Here is an 18,752-nt window from a genome sequence, read left to right on the forward strand (position 1 = left end):
ATTTTAATCGGACATATCTGCAATATTGTTTTGACTTTGCGCGTTACGTTTCCGACTTATGGCTAACCACTTACGTTAGCTAGCAACCAGCAACATGCTATTAAATAGAGAGTCTTCAGGGGTCTGATGTTGATGTTCACCTGCCCGACATTCAAAGAGCTGCTGTGTGACTGGTTGTGCTAACAACAAGACCAAAATCCAAATCTCCAGTTTTATATTAACGTTATACCTGTTGAGGAATCGCTAAGGAAAAAGTCGCTGGCGGCGTCCATCAAGAGGGACTCACGTAACTTCAACTCCGACCGGACTGTCAACCAAACAGACACTGGTCCCCCAAGTCAAATCACATGTCTGATCTAACGTTACCCATTTCATAACAGGTGATAATAATAAACAAATCTCATACTAATACGTCATATGATAATGGTATCTGGTGGTCGGACACTGCAGGGGTCTAGTATAGTCAACAAGAACGTACAAACAACGCGGAATCTATGTTGATTACAACGGCTGCCAAAGCCGAGTAATGTTTGTATATAAGAAACCCTTCTATTAAAACCCTGACCAAATACAAAGGCACTACTGCAAGTATGCTGATGGAAAATACCATTATCACCTCAAGAGTTCACAGAGGCAACATCAGAATAGCACATATACACCAAACAACCACAGAAGAAAATGTTCCACCTGACTGGCCAATCACCACCCAACTTTCTTTGACGGAAACGTCTGCGCGGGGCATGATATCCGTTAGTAAGACCTGTTTCGCTGTCTTTTATCTCTCATGCCCTCATCACACATGGACGGGCTGCACATTTTTCTGGTTGTTCTCTTTGGTAATTCTTTTGATGATTTTGGATGATTTAATTACAATTGATAGGTTCCATTTTGATAATAATTTATAAACATACTCATTGTTGTTGTGTTGAGCAGGAACCTTTCAATATGCCTTTACGATTGTGTTTGTATTACAGGAGTTGTATCCTGCAGTCATGATTCAATTTCTGGATCAGTGTTGGAGCCGACAGTCAGACCAGGAGACAACATCACTCTCTACTGTGACTGTAAATCATCAAGTGGAGTTAGCATAGTGTGGTACAGGAACTGCTCTCATGAGAACCAGCCTTCTCTTGTCCTTAAAGTAAAACGCCGTTCATCGGTGGTCAACGACGGTAATAATCTTCTGAAGATTCTCCCTCGTTTTCAGTTTATGAGAAACTCTTCTTCTGAATCTTATGACCTGCTGATCATGAACATCACTGAGTCTGATGAGGGCCTCTACTACTGTGGAACTGAACAGCCAAGAGTGGAGGATAAAGAATTTATTTTTTCCGGTAATGATTACAGATATGGCAACGTCACAACAAGGATCCTATTCGGTAAGTATGCTGGTCTGACTTTGTGCCTGCAAGATCGGTGTGACTGCAGTAAATGTAATAATTTGACTAAATCATCATACAGTAGGGCTGGGCAATATATCAATATAATATCAATATCGTATTATGAGACTCGATATCGTCCTAGATTTTGGATATCGAAATATCGTGATATGTGTTGTCTTTTCCTGGTTTTAAAGGCTGTATTACAGTAAAGTGATGTAATTTTCTGAACTTATCAGACTGTTCTAGCTGTTTGCCTTTACCCACTTAGTCATTATATCAACATTACTGATCATTATCTATCAAAAATCTCATTGCGTAAATAATTTGTAAAAGCACCAATAATCAACCCTACAATATTGCTGCAATATCGATATCGAAGTATTTGTTCAAAAATATGGTGATATTTGATTTTCTCCATATCGCCCTGCCGTATCATACAGTAGGAAAATGTGCCCAGATATTGTGCACTTATATTAATGATCAATAGAGAGAGATTTCCCGGTCTACACATCATATTCTACAGACTTAAGAAAACATCTTTGCTTGGTACAGATCCCTGCAAAAATTACACCATAATCATTTTAATATGTTTTAAGCAAAAATGAGAATAACGATGCAAAAATAATCATTCCCTCTAATATCACAAATCATATGGCAATCTCAGTCTAAATAATCGTAATTAGATATTTTTTCAAAATCATTCAGACCTAATTGCTGGCATAAAATCAATCACCAATGAGCCATGTTTAAATAAACAAATACTGACAATTTTTATATTGAATTAAATTGTAAGATGGGTCTGAGCTCAATCAGCGAGGAACAAGATGAATGTCAAACAGTTTACAACTCAAACATCATAGTGGTGATGCAGATGTGATATTTTTTAAATGTTTTACTGAATGCAGAAAAAAAGCCAAACCGGGGAGAAAAAGAGAAAAAAGTAAAGATGTAATGCACATATGTATTTGTTCCAGATTCCAGCTGGTGCCCTGACTCCAGTGGATGCATTTCAAACCCTGAGCTTGTTGTGTCCTCGCTGATGGTGTTCTCTCTTCTCTCCTCCTTCATCTCCTTTATTTTGTTTTTTTACTTCTGTCAGAAAACAGGTACGGTTGTTTCACAGCTGTTTTCCCTACTTTTGTTTCAAAACAAATTATGTTAAATCAATTAATTAAACATTTATGGAAGCTGTCATTATATCACTATATTTGCGGAGATGCAGTAGCTATTTTGTAATGATGCTTTATTCATTTTTGCAGATAAGGAACCTCAAATTCTCTCTGACACCAGGGGACAAACAAGATGGGATCAGGTAATGAACAGTAGGAATTTGAGAATTTTATTGAGCAGCATCTGACACATTTAGCAGCTATCTCTTCGTCTTTGCAGTTGTTTTAATGTGTCCTAGTCCCTAATCTTTAGATATAACAGCACAACAGTTGAGCATAATACTCCTAAATAACAAATATCAATTGTCTCAGGATGAAGATGCGTGTTTCACACGAGTTGTGTTCTGGGCGAAGGACAGACAAACTCACCACTAGGCAGAGGATGGACAGCACCAGCACATTTGCTTCATTCAAGCAGAAACCAAATAGAATTGAAAGAGTAAAAAGTCAAGTCCACAGTTTACGTTGCCATTTCCTCTTGTTTGTTGTCCTGTGGTTTGAGACACTGCTCAAGCAACAGAGCGCATTATTTGTGTTATCAGGCTTATAATCTACCAGACAGCAATGGTCTCTTTTCTTTCTCTATCTAACATATATACACTTTCACAATCTGTTTAAAATTTACTTTTTTATGGTAACTTTATCACCATGCTAGTGTGCCAGCTGATTTACATCTTGTTTTTATTTTTGATTACTTAACATCAAGTATAAGGATTAGTTATATTGTTTTACATGTAATGAATAAAATATTTTCTGACGATTTATAATTATAATTGCCTATTTACTCGTCATTATTATTACTTTTTCTTCTTTTTTTATTGGAGCAAAAACAAAACAGCAGTGACTTTACAAGTAGTAGAACAACAATGATACAATATTTTAAAAAAAGGATGCATTAACTTGCATATTTTATATTTTAAAACCATGCACTTGCTGAATTCTCATTTATAAGCTGTGCGCTAATAAAACCAAAATATAATCAAAGGCAATAATATATACATACGAAATACGCTCTATATATATATATATATATATATATATAGAGCGTATTTCCATTTATTTATGCATGTGACATATCATTGCATATGCAAATGTAAATACTGATTAAAATAATGAATGTAAGAAATGATCACATTGTAAAAAAACAAACTTTAATTGATAGCAGGATGAAAATTCCAGAAAAAAGTCAAATTTATAATCTAAAAAAATAGATGTTATTATTACAAAGCCAACTTTTATATACAAGCGAAGGAGGTAAATTCAAGATACAGTTCTCTCCTTTGTCTTTTACTGTTGGATGTGCACAATATCGTCAATTTCTTAACTTAATTACTATAATAATACTGATTAATGTATTAATACTTGACATAAATTACAACCACAAACAGGTAATTTTTTGTTTTGTTTTTTTAAATTTGGGGCAAATGTCAACACAATATACAGTATATATATATATATATATATATATTGTATTGCAAAACATAGACAGACAGACAGACAGACAATGCTACATTACGATCACAGACCTTACTTGTATTAGTGGCTATGAGGCCCTTTAATCTTTAATAATTGAAGATTATAATTGAATAATAATCTATTATTATGCTCTTACTGAGAGTTGCCACACACACTTTGTTTTATGACCTACAATGACAAGAAAAATGTTTTTCATATAATTTTAAAATGTTCTGTTGGATGAATATAAAGCAATATAACCATGTTTTATTGTATTGCCTGTTCATCTACAGCTGAATGACCATAACGCATCATGTCTATTTTGAAAATGAAAGCACTTTAGTAAGTTTTCCTCAGGACAGTAAAGTCTATTCTCAATAATTAGAAAGATAAATGGCACAGAACCAACAGCAAGCACGAGAAAAGTAGTTACAAAAATGACCAGCAGGTGTCGCACCTTGTGAACCTCCTCATCAACAGGTTTGGACACTCAATGTCTCAAAAAAGAAATAGAAATGGTGAGATTATGTTGACAGCTAGACAAAAACAAAAAAAGATAGGCATAGGTGCTTATGCAGTGAATAATCTACAGAGACAGTGGCATCGTATTAAACATCAACTAGTTTACTTAGCCAAATCCCACCCTGAGTAAGAAAAAAAGAACATTGGACCTTATAAGCTCATATATTATCATTTAGCACTATTATTTCTGTAGGCTATCAATCCATACCTTACCTGACAAATATTAATAATATCTAGGTATGTGTATAAAATAAATCAGTATCTATGTTTAATTTGCCTGTGTTTAAACACATATTTAAATATACAATTTACACACATATTCAAACAGTATTTTAAATGTATTAAATCAAACAGATTTTAAAAAAATACATGAAAATGGGAAATCTGTTGAAAATGACTGTTTGAGACCGAGGCTGCAGTCCAAATGTCAAAAAATTACGTCCTAATGTCTATTCCTAACCACTTTTCCTTGACCTTGATGGAAAACGTCACGAGGTCAAAGAAAGATCTGAAGGAGAATTCAGAAGGATTTAGAAAAAGACATTCGCAGTATAAAGAATCCGACTAACACTAGGCTCCGTAATTATGATGCTACGACGGCGGGTGCTATTGACACGGGTCTGCTGTGGTGAAACTACAATGTTCCGACATGTTCATGCAGGCTATATAAACAGCTCCTTCAGTGATAGGCTGCTTCAACTGTGGTGTGTGAAGGAGAGATACCGCAGGTCCTTCCTTCCTGCTGCTGTCACACTCTACAATCAACACTGCTACCAGTAGACCGTACATACCAAAACTGACAATTCACCCATGTGCAATATCAAATAAACGTTTCAATATCAATATTTTCTATGTGCAATAATGTGAATTCAACCATTCAGTCTATCTACTTATTATATTTAGCTTTTTTACTGTTAAATTATTTATTATAGGCCTATTTTGCTTCTTTAAACTGATGCTTCTTGTTATTGCACAATGCCCTTTGCTGCTGTAACACTGCACATTTCCCCACTGTGGGAGGTTTATCTTATCTTAAACATGGAAAACCTGGTGAAAAATATTACTTCATTACCAATGTTGGAATTGAAATTAAAAAAAGAGATATAGGCTACCGGTCACAAAAGTTTATATGACAAATATTGAGTTCATCGTTTGAGTTATGGAAAAGGAGTAGGACCATATACTGTATGTAGGCTATACTTCTTCCTCCTCCTTTTCGGACATGCAGTATTTATTTATGTTCATTATTTGTGTTGTTTATGAGAATTTGTTTACTGAAAGTTTACTGTTATTCTTGTTTTGTTTTTTTACATGTTCGAAATAAATAAATAAAAAATAAACCGAAAGAAAATTATCACTATCCACTCATATTTATCAACATGAATCCCAATTAGTGTATGACTGTATGAAAATAATTGTTAAATCTATGCAACGGAGATAGTGCAAAAAAGATGCCTCTCATGCTTTATGCCATACCGTTGCCAAATTGGAGAGTTGTCTCCTTCTGCTGCATATGCATCAGAATCCCCATGTCTATAGACGGGTTTCTGTGCAACGTCATCACAGAGATGCTTGTGCAACTAGGGGGTAGAAAGCACGGCATGTCTAGCAGAGCCAAGCTGCAAAGCAGAGAGGACAAGGAGTTGCTGTGCAGTAAACTACACCAACCACAGAAAAGATGGATCGATTATGTTTAATATTCCGAGGGGATCACGTCTTTGCTAAAAACAGAAGGAGATCATGGATCCAGGCCTGATGGGCAAAAGCATTCTAGTCACACAGCGCTAGCAAAGCAGCGGGTGGTCATGGCGAGGTGTCATGCTCCAAAGATCGATAAAAATGAATTGATCAACAACGGGGTGATCGACCCACACTCTAAGGAAATATTTATAAATATTTAGCGACTATGCCTTAAAACTTAAAAGTGATGCAAGACTTTGTTACTGCTCTAAATTGCTGTAATGTTACGCGACTACGTCTGATAGTCTACCAGGACAGCTGCTTCTCCTCCCACACAGTCACAACTACAAGCAGCCGTGGAAGCTAACATTAGTTAACTTTTGTTTAAATTTCAATCGGACATATCTGCAATATTGTTTTGACTTTGAGCGTTACGTTTCCGACTGAGGCTGATCCAACTGATTCCAACGTTAGCTAGCAACCAGCAACATGCTATTAAATAGAGAGCCGTCAGGTGTCTGATGTTGATGTTCACCTGCCCGACATACAAAGAGCTGCTGTGTGACTGGTTGTGCTTAACAACAAGACCAAAATCCAAGTCTCCAGTTTGATATTAACGTTATACCTGTTGAGGAATCACGTAACTTCAACTCCAACCGGAGTGTCAACCAAACAGACACTGGTCCCCCAAGTCAAATCACATGTCTGATCTAACGTTACCCATTTCATAACAGGTGATAATAATAAACAAATCTCATACTAATACGTCATATGATCATGGTATCTGGTGGTCGGACACTGCAGGGGTCTAGTATAGTCAACAAGAACGTACAAACAACGCGGAATCTACGTTGATTACAACGGCTGCCGAAGCGTTTTTGCCCCCAGTAATGTTTGTATATAAGAAACCCTTCTATTAAAACCCTGACCAAATACAAAGGCACTACTGCAAGTATGCTGATGGAAACTACCATTATCACCTCAAGAGTTCACAGAGGCAACATCAGAATAGCACATATCTTTACACCAAACAACCACAGAAGAAAATGTTCCACCTGACTGGCCAATCACAACGTATACTTTCTTTGACGGAAACGTCTGCGCGGGGCATGATATCCGTTAGTAAGACCTGTTTCGTTGTCTTTTATCTCTCATGCCATCATCACACATGGACGGGCTGCACATTTTTCTAGTTGTTCTCTTTGGTAATTCTTTTGATGATTTTGGATGATTTAAATTACAATTGATAGGTTCCATTTTGATAATTCATAAACACATACACATAAAAGTAACATTGGGCACATTTTAATCTGCTTTTACGATTGTGTGTGTATTCCAGGAGTTATATCCTGCAGTCATGATTCAATTTCTGGATCAGTGTTGGAGGAGACAGTCAGACGAGGAGACAACATCACTCTCTACTGTGACTGTAAATCATCAACTGGAGTATACATAGTGTGGTACAGGAACTGCTCTCATGAGAACCAGCCTTCTCTTGTCCTTAGAGTAATACGCGGTTCATCGGCGGTCAACGAATCTTATTATAATCTGAAGATTCTCCCTCGTTTCCAATTTGTGAGCAACTCTTCTTCTGAATCCTATGACCTGCTGATCATGAACATCACTGAGTCTGATGAGGGCCTCTACTACTGTGGAACTGAAAAGCCAAGAGGGGAGGTTAAAAAATGCATTTCTCCCGCAGATGTTTACAACTATGGCAACGTCACAACAAGGATCCAATTCAGTAAGTATGCTGGTCTGACTTTGTGCCTGCAAGATCAGTGTGACTGCAGTAAATGAAATAATTTCCATAAATGATCATACAGTAGGGTTGGGCAATATATCAATATTGTGATATGAGACTAGAAATAGTCCTAGATTTTGGATATTGTGATATGTGTTGTCTTTTCCTGGTTTTAAAGGCTGCATTACAGTAAAGTTATGTAATTTTCTTAACTTACCAGACTGTTCTAGCTGTTTGCCTTTACCCACTTAGTCAATATATCCACATTACTGATCATTATCTATCAAAAATATCATCGTGTAAATAATTTGTAAAAGCACCCTACAATATTGTTGCAATATCAATATCTAGGTATTTGGTAAAAAATATGGTGATATTTGATTTTCTCCATATCGCCCTGCCGTATCGTACAGTAGTAAAATGTGCCCAGATATTGTGCACTTATATTAATGATCAAAAGGGCGAACCTTCATAAAGTCTACCACACAACAGTGCACATAAAATAATAAGATGTGTGTCAACAACTGCCAATCTAGAGTGAAAAAGTGTATAATGGTTTATACAAATAATTCTTCCCAAATCTGAGACTGCATGCATCTGAAGTGTTGTAAGTCATCCTTAAATGTGCACCCAAGATTTTCCATATGTATTTTTACACATAGTGAGTTTTGGGATAATTTTACATTTGAAATCTGAGGCTCAAACAAGGTCAAAGGTTGCACACTGATCTGAAAATCTGATAAACCAGAAACATTATTCAAATCAGAATGGATATTTCTTTAAATTCTGAAATGGGGCCAAAGTTGAAATAAGTCTACCAACCAGGCAGGGTCAACACTGAGCATGGGTCTTGGCAGAACAAACAGTAATGTCAAAGCAGTATCATTTTTTTTCTCTCAATGAAAACATGAGTTATCCACGAACTCCACTGAAATTAATCTAAATCCAAAAGCATTTTTATTCTTGGGGTTCCTGGGATCATGGAACAACTTTACACTTATACCCACATACGCATAGATCTTTGTTCAGGAAAATGAAAAACAAACATGTTGGCATGTTGGTACTGTGGTGAGATCAGAGTTTAATGAAGCTAATCGGCACAACTATAAAAAAAAATAGTAAAAAAAACTGCACAGTTAATTGAAATTTGATCGAAATCGCAATATGGCCTACTGCAATGTTCAAATCACAGGAGGCACAATATATGTTAGAGGTGAAATGTGTGTAAAAATTGTAAGATGGGTCTGAGCTCAGTCAGCGAGGAACAAGATGAATGTCAAACAGTTTACAACTCAAACATCATAGTGATGATGCAGATGTGATATTTTTTAAATGTTTTACTGAATGCAGAAAAAAAAGCCAAACCGGGGAGAAAAAGAGAGAAAAGTAAAGATGTAATGCACATATGTATTTGTTCCAGATTCCAGCTGGTGCCCTGACTCCAGTGGATGCATTTCAAACCCTGAGCTTGTTGTGTCCTCGCTGATGGTGTTCTCTCTTCTCTCCTCCTTCATCTCCTTTATTTTGTTTTTTTACTTCTGTCAGAAAACAGGTACGGTTGTTTCACAGCTGTTTTCCCTACTTTTGTTTCAAAACAAATTATGTTAAATCAATTAATTAATCATTTATGGAAGCTGTCATTATATCACTGCATTTGCAGAGATGCAGTAGCTATGTTTTAATGATGCTTTATTCATTTTTGCAGATAAGGAACCTCAAATTCTCTCTGACACCAGGGGACAAACAAGATGGGATCAGGTAATGAACAGTAGGAATTTGAGAATTTTATTGAGCAGCATCTCACGCATTTAGCAGCTATCTCTTCGTCTTTGCAGTTGTTTTAATGTGTCCTAGTCCCTAATCTTTAGATATAACAGCACAACAGTTGAGCATAATACTCCTAAATAACAAATGTCAAATTGTCTCTCAGGATGAAGATGCGTGTTTCACACAAGTTGTGTACTGGGCGAAGGACAGACAAACTCACCACTAGGCAGAGGATGGACAGCACCAGCACATTTGCTTCATTCAAGCAGAAACCAAATAGAATTGAATGAGTAAAAAGTCAAGTCCACAGTTTAAGTTGTCATTTCCTCTTGTTTGTTGTCCTGTGGTTTGAGACACTGCTCAAGCAACGGAGCGCATTATTTGTGTTATCAGGCTTATAATCAACCAGACAGCAATGGTCTCTTTTTTTTTTCTATCTAACATATATACACTTTCAAAGTCTGTTTAAAATGTACTTTTCTTATGATAACTTTGTCACCATGCTAGTGTGCCAGCTGATTTACATCTTGTTTTTATTTTTGATGACTTAACATCAAGTAAAATAATTTGTTATATTGTTTTACATGTAATGAATAAAATATTTTCTGACGATTTATAATTATAATTGCCTATTTACTTGTCATTATTATCACTTTTTTTCTTTTTTTTATTGGTGCAAAAACAAAACAGCAATGACTTTACAAGTAGTAGAACAACAATGATACAACATTTTTTAAAAAGGATGCATTTACTTGCATTTTTTACATTTTATAACCATGCACTTTCTGAATTCTCATTTATAAGCTGTGCGCTAATAAAAACAAAATATTATCAAAGGCAGTAATATATATATATTTATATATATATATAGGATATTTCCATTTATTTACGCATGTGACATATTATTGCATAAATGTAAATGCTGATTAATATAATGAATGTAAGAAATGATCACATTGTAAAAATTTTAATTGATAGCAGGATGAAAATTCCAGAAAAAAAGTCAAATTTATAATCTAAAAAAATTGATTTTATTATTACAAAGCCAACTTTTATATACAAGCGAAGGATGTAAATTCAGGATACAGTTCTCTCCTTTGTCTTTGACTGTTGGATGTGACAATATCGTCAATTTGTTAACTTATTTACTATAATAATACTGATTAATGTATTTATACTTTACATAAATTATAAGCGGTCCGACCAAGATACGTTTTAACCGTTAAAATTGACAAAGGCAGAAACCACAAACAGGTCATTTTTTTAATTTTTTTTTTTTTTAATTTGGGGCAAAAAAAATTCAGCTTGATACTCCAATGTCAACACAATATACAGTATAAGTATATAAATATATATATATATATATAGAGAGAGAGAGAGGGAGTATAACAAAACATAGACAGACAGACAGACAGACAGACAGACAGACAATGCTACATTACTGATGGGCAAAAGCATTGTAGTCACACAGCGCTAGCAAAGCAGCGGGTGGTCATGGCGAGGTGTCATGCTCCAAAGATCGATAAAAATGAATTGATCAACAACGGGGTGATCGACCCACACTCTAAGGAAATATTTATAAATATTTAGCGACTATGCCTTAAAACTTAAAAGTGATGCAACACTTTGTCACTGCTCTAAATTGCTGTAACGTTACGCGACTACGTCTGATAGTCTACCAGGACAGCTGCTTCTCCTTCCCCACGGTCACAACTACAAGCAGCTGTGGAAGATAACATTAGTTAACATTTGTTTAAATTTGAATCTGAAAAAACTATCTACAATATTGTTTTGACTTTGAGCGTTACGTTTCCGACTGATGGCTAACCACTAACGTTAGCTAGCAATCAGCAACATGCTATTAAATAGAGAGCCTTCAGGTGTCTGATGTTGATGTTCATCTGCCCGACATACAAAGAGCTGCTGTGTGACTGGTTGTGTTAACAACAAGACCAAAATCCAAGTCTCCAGTTTTATATTAACGTTATACCTGTTGAGGAATTGCTAAGGAAAAAGTCACTGGTGGCGTCCATCAAGAGGGACTCACGTAACTTCAACTCCGACCGGAGTGTCAACCAAACAGACAGTGGTCCCCCAAGTCAAATCACATGTCTGATCTAACGTTACCCATTTCATAACAGGTGATGATAATAAACAAATCTCAGACTAATACTTCATATGATCATGGTATCTGGTGGTCGGACACTGCAGGGGTCTAGTATAGTCAACAAGAATGTACAAAACACGAAATCTACGTTGATTACTATGGCTGTCAAAGTGGTCCTGCGCCCTAAATGCGCACACACCCAGTAATGTTTGTGTACAAGAAACCCTTCTATTAAAACCTTGACCAAATATATTCTGTACATTCTACAAAGGCACTACTGCAAGCATGCTGATGGAAACTACCAATATCACCTCAAGAGTTCACAGAGGCAACATCAGAATAGCACATATCTTCACACCGTACAACCACAGAAGAAAACGTTCCACTTGACTGGCCAATCACCACCCAACTTTCTTTGACGGAAACGTCTGCGCGGGGCATGATATCCGTTAGTAAGACCTGTTTCGCTGTCTTTTATCTCTCATGCCCTCATCACACATGGACGGGCTATACATTTTTCTGGTTGTTCTCTTTGGTAATTCTTTTGATGATTTTGGATGATTTAATTACAATTGATAGGTTCCATTTTGATAATAATTCATGAACATACTCATTGTTGTTGTGTTGAGCAGGAACCTTTCAATATGCCTTTATGATTGTGTTTGTATTCCAGGAGTTGTATCCTGCAGTCATGATTCAATTTCTGGATCAGTGTTGGAGGAGACAGTCAGACCAGGAGACAACATCACTCTCTACTGTGACTGTAAATTATCAAGTGGAGTTAGCATAGTGTGGTACAGGAACTGCTCTCATGAGAACCAGCCTTCTCTTGTCCTTAAAGTAATACGCCAATCGACGGACAATGACGCTATTTTTAATCTGAAGATTTTCCCTCGTTTTCAATTTGTGAGAAACTTTTCTTCTGAATCCTATGACCTGCTGATCATGAACATCACTGAGTCTGATGAGGGCCTCTACTACTGTGGAACTGTACAGAAAAGAGTAGAGGCTAAAGAATTGATTACTTCCAGATATGTTTACAGCTATGGCAACGTCACAATAAGGATCCTATTCAGTAAGTATGCTGGTCTGACTTCTATTTTTACGTTACAGTATGCAGTGAATCTAACCATTTCACTGATTGCTACATAGTACAAAAATGTGCTTTTTTATTCCATTTAAGTTTGTGAGTGATCATGATGTTAAGTCCAACATACAAAATTGCTCATGCTGTATGAAGAAAAGAGACATATTATGATTAATATGCTGTGAAGTTGAATCCAGATATATAAAGTCACTAATCTCAAATTAAATACATAATTCATTTAATTTGAACGGGGTTGTGAGTTGTTTTTAAAGTGCAATATTTTCCACATTGATCTTTTTATGCGTCGGAAAAAATGCATTTGAGAAAACAGAAAACAGCTTCACATATGAAAGAATTGTGTTGCCTATTGCTAATTAAAAAACAGAAATGTTGTATTAATTAATAGTGTGCCCAAAGTAAAAAAAATATATATATATATATTTTATGTTATTTGATGGTGTATCTTTAGTAAAAAGAAAAGGTTAATTTAAATTTTATCAAAATCGCAATATGACCCACTGCAATGTTCAAATCGGAGGAGGCACAATATATGTTAACGGTGAAATGTATGTCAAATACAATTTCAAATGAAATATTCTGGTATTGCACAGATTTCCTGGGCTACACATCATATTCTATAGTTTTATGAAAAGATCTTTGCTTGGTACAAATCCCTGCAAAAATTACACCATAATCATTTTAATATGTTTTTTCAGCAAAAATTAGAATAATGATGTAAAAATAATCATTCCCTCTAATATCACAAATCATATGGCAATCTCAGTCTAAATGATCGTAATTAGATATTTTTTCAAAATCATTCAGACCTAATTGCTGGCATAAAATCAATTACCAATGAGCCATGTTTAAATAAACAAATACTGACAGTTTTTATATTTAATTAAATTGTAAGATGGGTCTGAGCTCAATCAGCGAGGAACAAGATGAATGTCAAACAGTTTACAACTCAAACATCATAGTGGTGATGCAGATGTGATATTTTTTAAATGTTTTACTGAATGCAGAAAAAAAGCCAAACCGGGGAGTACAACAGAAAAATGTAAAGATGTAATGCACATATGTATTTGTTCCAGATTCCAGCTCGTGCCCTGACTCCAGTGGATGCATTTCAAACCCTGTGCTTGTTGTGTCCTGGCTGATGATGTTCACTCCAGCCTTCACTATTCTCTCCTCCTGCATCTCCTTTATTTTGTTTTTTTACTTCTGTCAGAAAACAGGTACGGTTGTTTCACAGCTGTTTTCCCTACTTTTGTTTCAAAACAAATGATGTTAAATCAATTAATTAATCATTTATGGAAGCTGTCATTATATCACTATATTTGCGGAGATGCAGTAGCTATTTTGTAATGATGCTTTATTCATTTTTGCAGATAAGGAACCTCAAATTCTCTCTGACACCAGGGGACAAACAAGATGGGATCAGGTAATGAACAGTAGGAATTTGAGAATTTTATTGAGCAGCATCTCACACATTTAGCAGCTATCTCTTCGTCTTTGCAGTTGTTTTAATGTGTCCTAGTCCCTAATCTTTAGATATAACAGCACAACAGTTGAGCATAATACTCCTAAATAACAAATATCAATTGTCTCAGGATGAAGATGCGTGTTTCACACGAGTTGTGTTCTGGGCGAAGGACAGACAAACTCACCACTAGGCAGAGGATGGACAGCACCAGCACATTTGCTTCAATCAAGCAGAAACCAAATAGAATTGAATGAGTAAAAAGTCAAGTCCACAGTTTAAGTTGCCATTTCCTCTTGTTTGTCGTCCTGTGGTTTGACACACTGCTCAAGCAACGGAGCGCATTATTTGTGTTATCAGGCTTATAATCTACCAGACAGCAATGGTCTCTTTTCTTTCTCTATCTAACGTATATACACTTTCACAATCTGTTTAAAATGTACTTTTCTTATGATAACTTTGTCACCATGCTAGTGTGCCAGCTGATTTACATCTTGTTTTTATTTTTGATGACTTAGCATCAAGTAAAATAATTTGTTATATTGTTTTACATGTAATGAATAAAATATTTTCTGATGATTTATAATTATAATTGCCTATTTACTTGTCATTATTATCACTTTTTTTCTTTTTTTTATTGGTGCAAAAACAAAACAGCAGTGACTTTACAAGTAGTAGAACAACAATGATACAACATTTTTTAAAAAGGATGCATTTACTTGCATTTTTTACATTTTATAACCATACACTTTCTGAATTCTCATTTATAAGCTGTGCGCTAATAAAAACAAAATATTATCAAAGGCAGTAATATATATATATTTATATATATATATATAAATATATATATATATAAATATATATATATATATATATATATTTATATATATATATATATATATAAATATATATATAGGATATTTCCATTTATTTACGCATGTGACATATTATTGCATAAATGTAAATGCTGATTAATATAATGAATGCAAGAAATGATCACATTGTAAAAACTTTAATTGATAGCAGGATGAAAATTCAAGAAAAAAAGTCAAATTTATAATCTAAAAAAATTGATTTTATTATTACAAAGCCAACTTTTATATACAAGCGAAGGATGTAAATTCAGGATACAGTTCTCTCCTTTGTCTTTGACTGTTGGATGTGACAATATCGTCAATTTGTTAACTTATTTACTATAATAATACTGATTAATGTATTTATACTTTACATAAATTATAAGCGGTCCGACCAAGATACGTTTTAACCGTTAAAATTGACAAAGGCAGAAACCACAAACAGGTAATTTTTTTAATTTTGTTTTTTTTTAATTTGGGGCAAAAAAAATTCAGCTTGATACTCCAATGTCAACACAATATACAGTATATATAAGTATATAAATATATATATATATATAGAAAGAGAGAGGGAGTATAACAAAACATAGACAGACAGACAGACAGACAGACAATGCTACATTACGATCACAGACCTTACTTGTATTAGTGGCTATGAGGCCCTTTAATCTTTAATAATTGAAGATTATAATTGTATAATAATATATTATTATGCTCTTAGTAAGAGTTGCCACACACAATTTTGTTTTATGACCTACAATGACAATAGAAATGTTTTTCAATCATTTTCAAATTTTCTGTTGGTGCATGGATGAATATAAAGTAATATAACCATGTTTTATTGTATTGCCTGTTCATCTGCAGCTGAATGACCATAACGCATCATGTCTATTTTGAAAATGAAAGCACTTTAGTAAGTTTTCCTCAGGACAGTAAAATCTATTCTCAATAATTAGAAAGATAAATGGCACAGAACCAACAGCAAGCACGAGAAAAGTAGTTACAAAAATGACCAGCAGGTGTCGCACCTTGTGAACCTCCTCATCAACAGGTTTGGACACTCAATGTCTCAAAAAAGAAATAGAAATGGTGAGATTATGTTGACAGCTAGACAAAAACAAAAAAAGATAGGCATAGGTGCTTATGCAGTGAATAATCTACAGAGACAGTGGCATCGTATTAAACATCAACTAGTTTACTTAGCCAAATCCCACCCTGAGTAAGAAAAAAAGGACATTGGACCTTTATAGCCCATATATTATCATTTAGCACTATTATTTCTGTAGGCTATCAATCCATACCGTACCTGACAAATATTAATAATATCTAGGCATGTGTATAAAATAAATCAGTATCTGTATGTTTAATTTGCCTGTGTTTAAACACATCTTTAAATATACAATTGACACACATATTCAAATAGTATTTTAAATGTATTAAATCAAACAGATTTAAAAAAAATGCATGAAAATGGGAAATCTGTTGAAAATGACTGTTTGAGACCGAGGCTGCAGTCAAAATGTCAAAAAATTACGTCCTAATGTCTATTCCTAATCACATTTCCTTGACCTTGATGGAAAACGTCACGAGGTCAAAGAAAGATCTGAAGGAGAATTCATAAGGATTTAGAAAAAGACATTCGCAGTATAAAGAATCCGACTAACACTAGGCTCTGTAATTATCATGGGACGACGGCGGGTGCTATTGACACGGGTCTGCTGTAGTGAAACTACAATGTTCCGACATGTTCATGCAGGCTATATAAACAGCTCCTTCAGTGACAGGCTGCTTCAACTGCGGTGTGTGAAGGAGAGATACCGCAGGTCCTTCCTTCCTGCTGCTGTCACACTCTACAATCAACACTGCTACCAGTAGACCGTACATACCAAAACTGACAAGTCACTCATGTGCAATATCAAATAAACGTTTCAATATCAATATTTTCTATGTGCAATAATGTGAATTCAATCATTCAGTCTATCTACTTATTATATTTAGCTTTTTTACTGTTAAATTATTTATTATAGGCCTATTTTGCTTTTTGAAAAATGATGCTTCTTGTTATTGCACAATGCCCTTTGCTGCTGTAACACTGCACATTTCCCCACTGTGGGAGGTTTATCTTATCCTAAACATGGAAACCCCGGTGAAAAATATTACTTCATTACCACTATAAAGGTCTTTTCTTTTCTTACTCAGGGATTTGGCTAAGTACAAATGTAGTCAGTCTGGTTGAGTAGACATGGAAGCTAGGAGGTTGTTTTTACTAGACCATATCAGGTAGGATGCATCTCTAACCAGTCTGCAGAAATACATTGTGATCTTCCAGTTATCAAGTGGCTCCACTTGATAAGAGCTTGATTCTAATTGATATTACCTGTATGTGATGTCCCAAACAGATAAGATAAGATAAGATAAGATAAGATAAGATAAGATAAGATAAGATAAGATAAGATAAGATAGATAAGATAAGATAATGGATAGATAGAAAGATAAGATAATGGATAGATAGATAGATAGATAGATAGATAGATAGATAGATAGATAGATAGATAGATAGATAGATAGATAGATAGATAGATGACATTATGTCCAACACTTTCACACACAGCAGCAACAGCCCATCACTTGCAGCAAGTGTATCATGCAGATTGCAACAACCCACAAAACATCATTTCAATCTGAAAAGGTATGACGGCGCACACCACATAACCCAACACAGTAGTCTAGTAAAAAGTTAAATCCTCTTACCGTTAAGATGATGTAACCCATGATGCTGAAGTGATGTCCTCTCTTTATCCAAGAGTGGAGGAACAGGAGAGGGTCAAATGTGTCGGTAGGAGGCCCGTTTAGGTTCACGAACAACAAAACGGTTCCTCCAAATATGCAGAGGTCATGTTGGTCGCTATTATTGTCATTTTACCCTGAAGTTCATTTCCTTGTTATTTCCAGTCTCTAAACTAACTGACAGCTTTATTGACGGGCTCTCCGAGGACTTTAGCAAACGTTCCCACCTCATGCTCTCCAAATACAACAAGTTGCGTCCTCTCTTTCGGCCAACTAGCAGGTGACTGTGTGTCCAGGTGTGTGGTGATGGTGGTGGTCCCGCATTCATCAGCATCAGGTGTGACCAAGTGACGTTGTTAGTAGCAGAGCTAGCCGGCTCGCGCACTCTCTCAACACAGGCATGAATTAGTCCGCGCGCGACATTCTGCAGTACACCATGGTGGAGGCCTGGTGGTGATGCAGCAATAACATGGTGCAGATGGTCTGGTTCTTCTGGAAAACCTATTTTAGCCTCATTACATAGCATTAATTGTGATTAAAAAATGTATTAATCCTGTTACTGTTTCTCTGTACTTTTATAATACATTATTATAAGAAATATGTATTAATAGCTTGCATGTGTGTGTATATTTATATATATATATATATATATTATGGCATGCCGTTCAGGAAATTATTAAATATATAATGTGAAATTTGAGAATATTGAATGAAA

At 35.2% G+C, this 18,752-nt stretch overlaps 1 protein-coding gene and 1 long non-coding RNA gene across 5 annotated transcripts; both read left to right on the plus strand.

The window, feature by feature from the left end:
- The first annotated feature begins 774 nt into the window (after nucleotides 1-774).
- LOC141765349 (uncharacterized) lies at nucleotides 775-14,881 on the plus strand. Of its 4 annotated transcripts, none has more exons than XM_074631411.1 (5): nucleotides 775-836; nucleotides 975-1,379; nucleotides 14,008-14,151; nucleotides 14,305-14,357; nucleotides 14,527-14,881. In XM_074631411.1, the coding sequence occupies exons 1-5, from the start codon at nucleotides 785-787 to the stop codon at nucleotides 14,587-14,589; spliced, it is 717 nt and encodes a 238-aa protein (XP_074487512.1). In that variant the 5' UTR covers nucleotides 775-784; the 3' UTR covers nucleotides 14,590-14,881. The 4 variants fall into 4 exon arrangements, 2 of the variants coding, with proteins under 2 accessions (XP_074487512.1, XP_074487513.1); XM_074631412.1 differs by lacking the exons at nucleotides 14,008-14,151; nucleotides 14,305-14,357; nucleotides 14,527-14,881 and adding exons at nucleotides 2,357-2,488; nucleotides 2,642-2,694; nucleotides 2,864-3,365; XR_012593459.1 differs by lacking the exon at nucleotides 975-1,379 and adding an exon at nucleotides 7,459-7,952 and having other exon boundaries at nucleotides 791-880.
- Nucleotides 9,083-10,369, plus strand: LOC141765348 (uncharacterized). The gene is made up of 3 exons (XR_012593457.1): nucleotides 9,083-9,504; nucleotides 9,658-9,710; nucleotides 9,883-10,369. It is a non-coding gene; the product is annotated as an uncharacterized LOC141765348 (long non-coding RNA).
- Nucleotides 14,882-18,752: the final 3,871 nt, after the last annotated feature.

This window comes from Sebastes fasciatus, chromosome 3 (assembly GCF_043250625.1).
Source record: "Sebastes fasciatus isolate fSebFas1 chromosome 3, fSebFas1.pri, whole genome shotgun sequence".
Lineage (NCBI taxonomy): Eukaryota > Metazoa > Chordata > Actinopteri > Perciformes > Sebastidae > Sebastes > Sebastes fasciatus.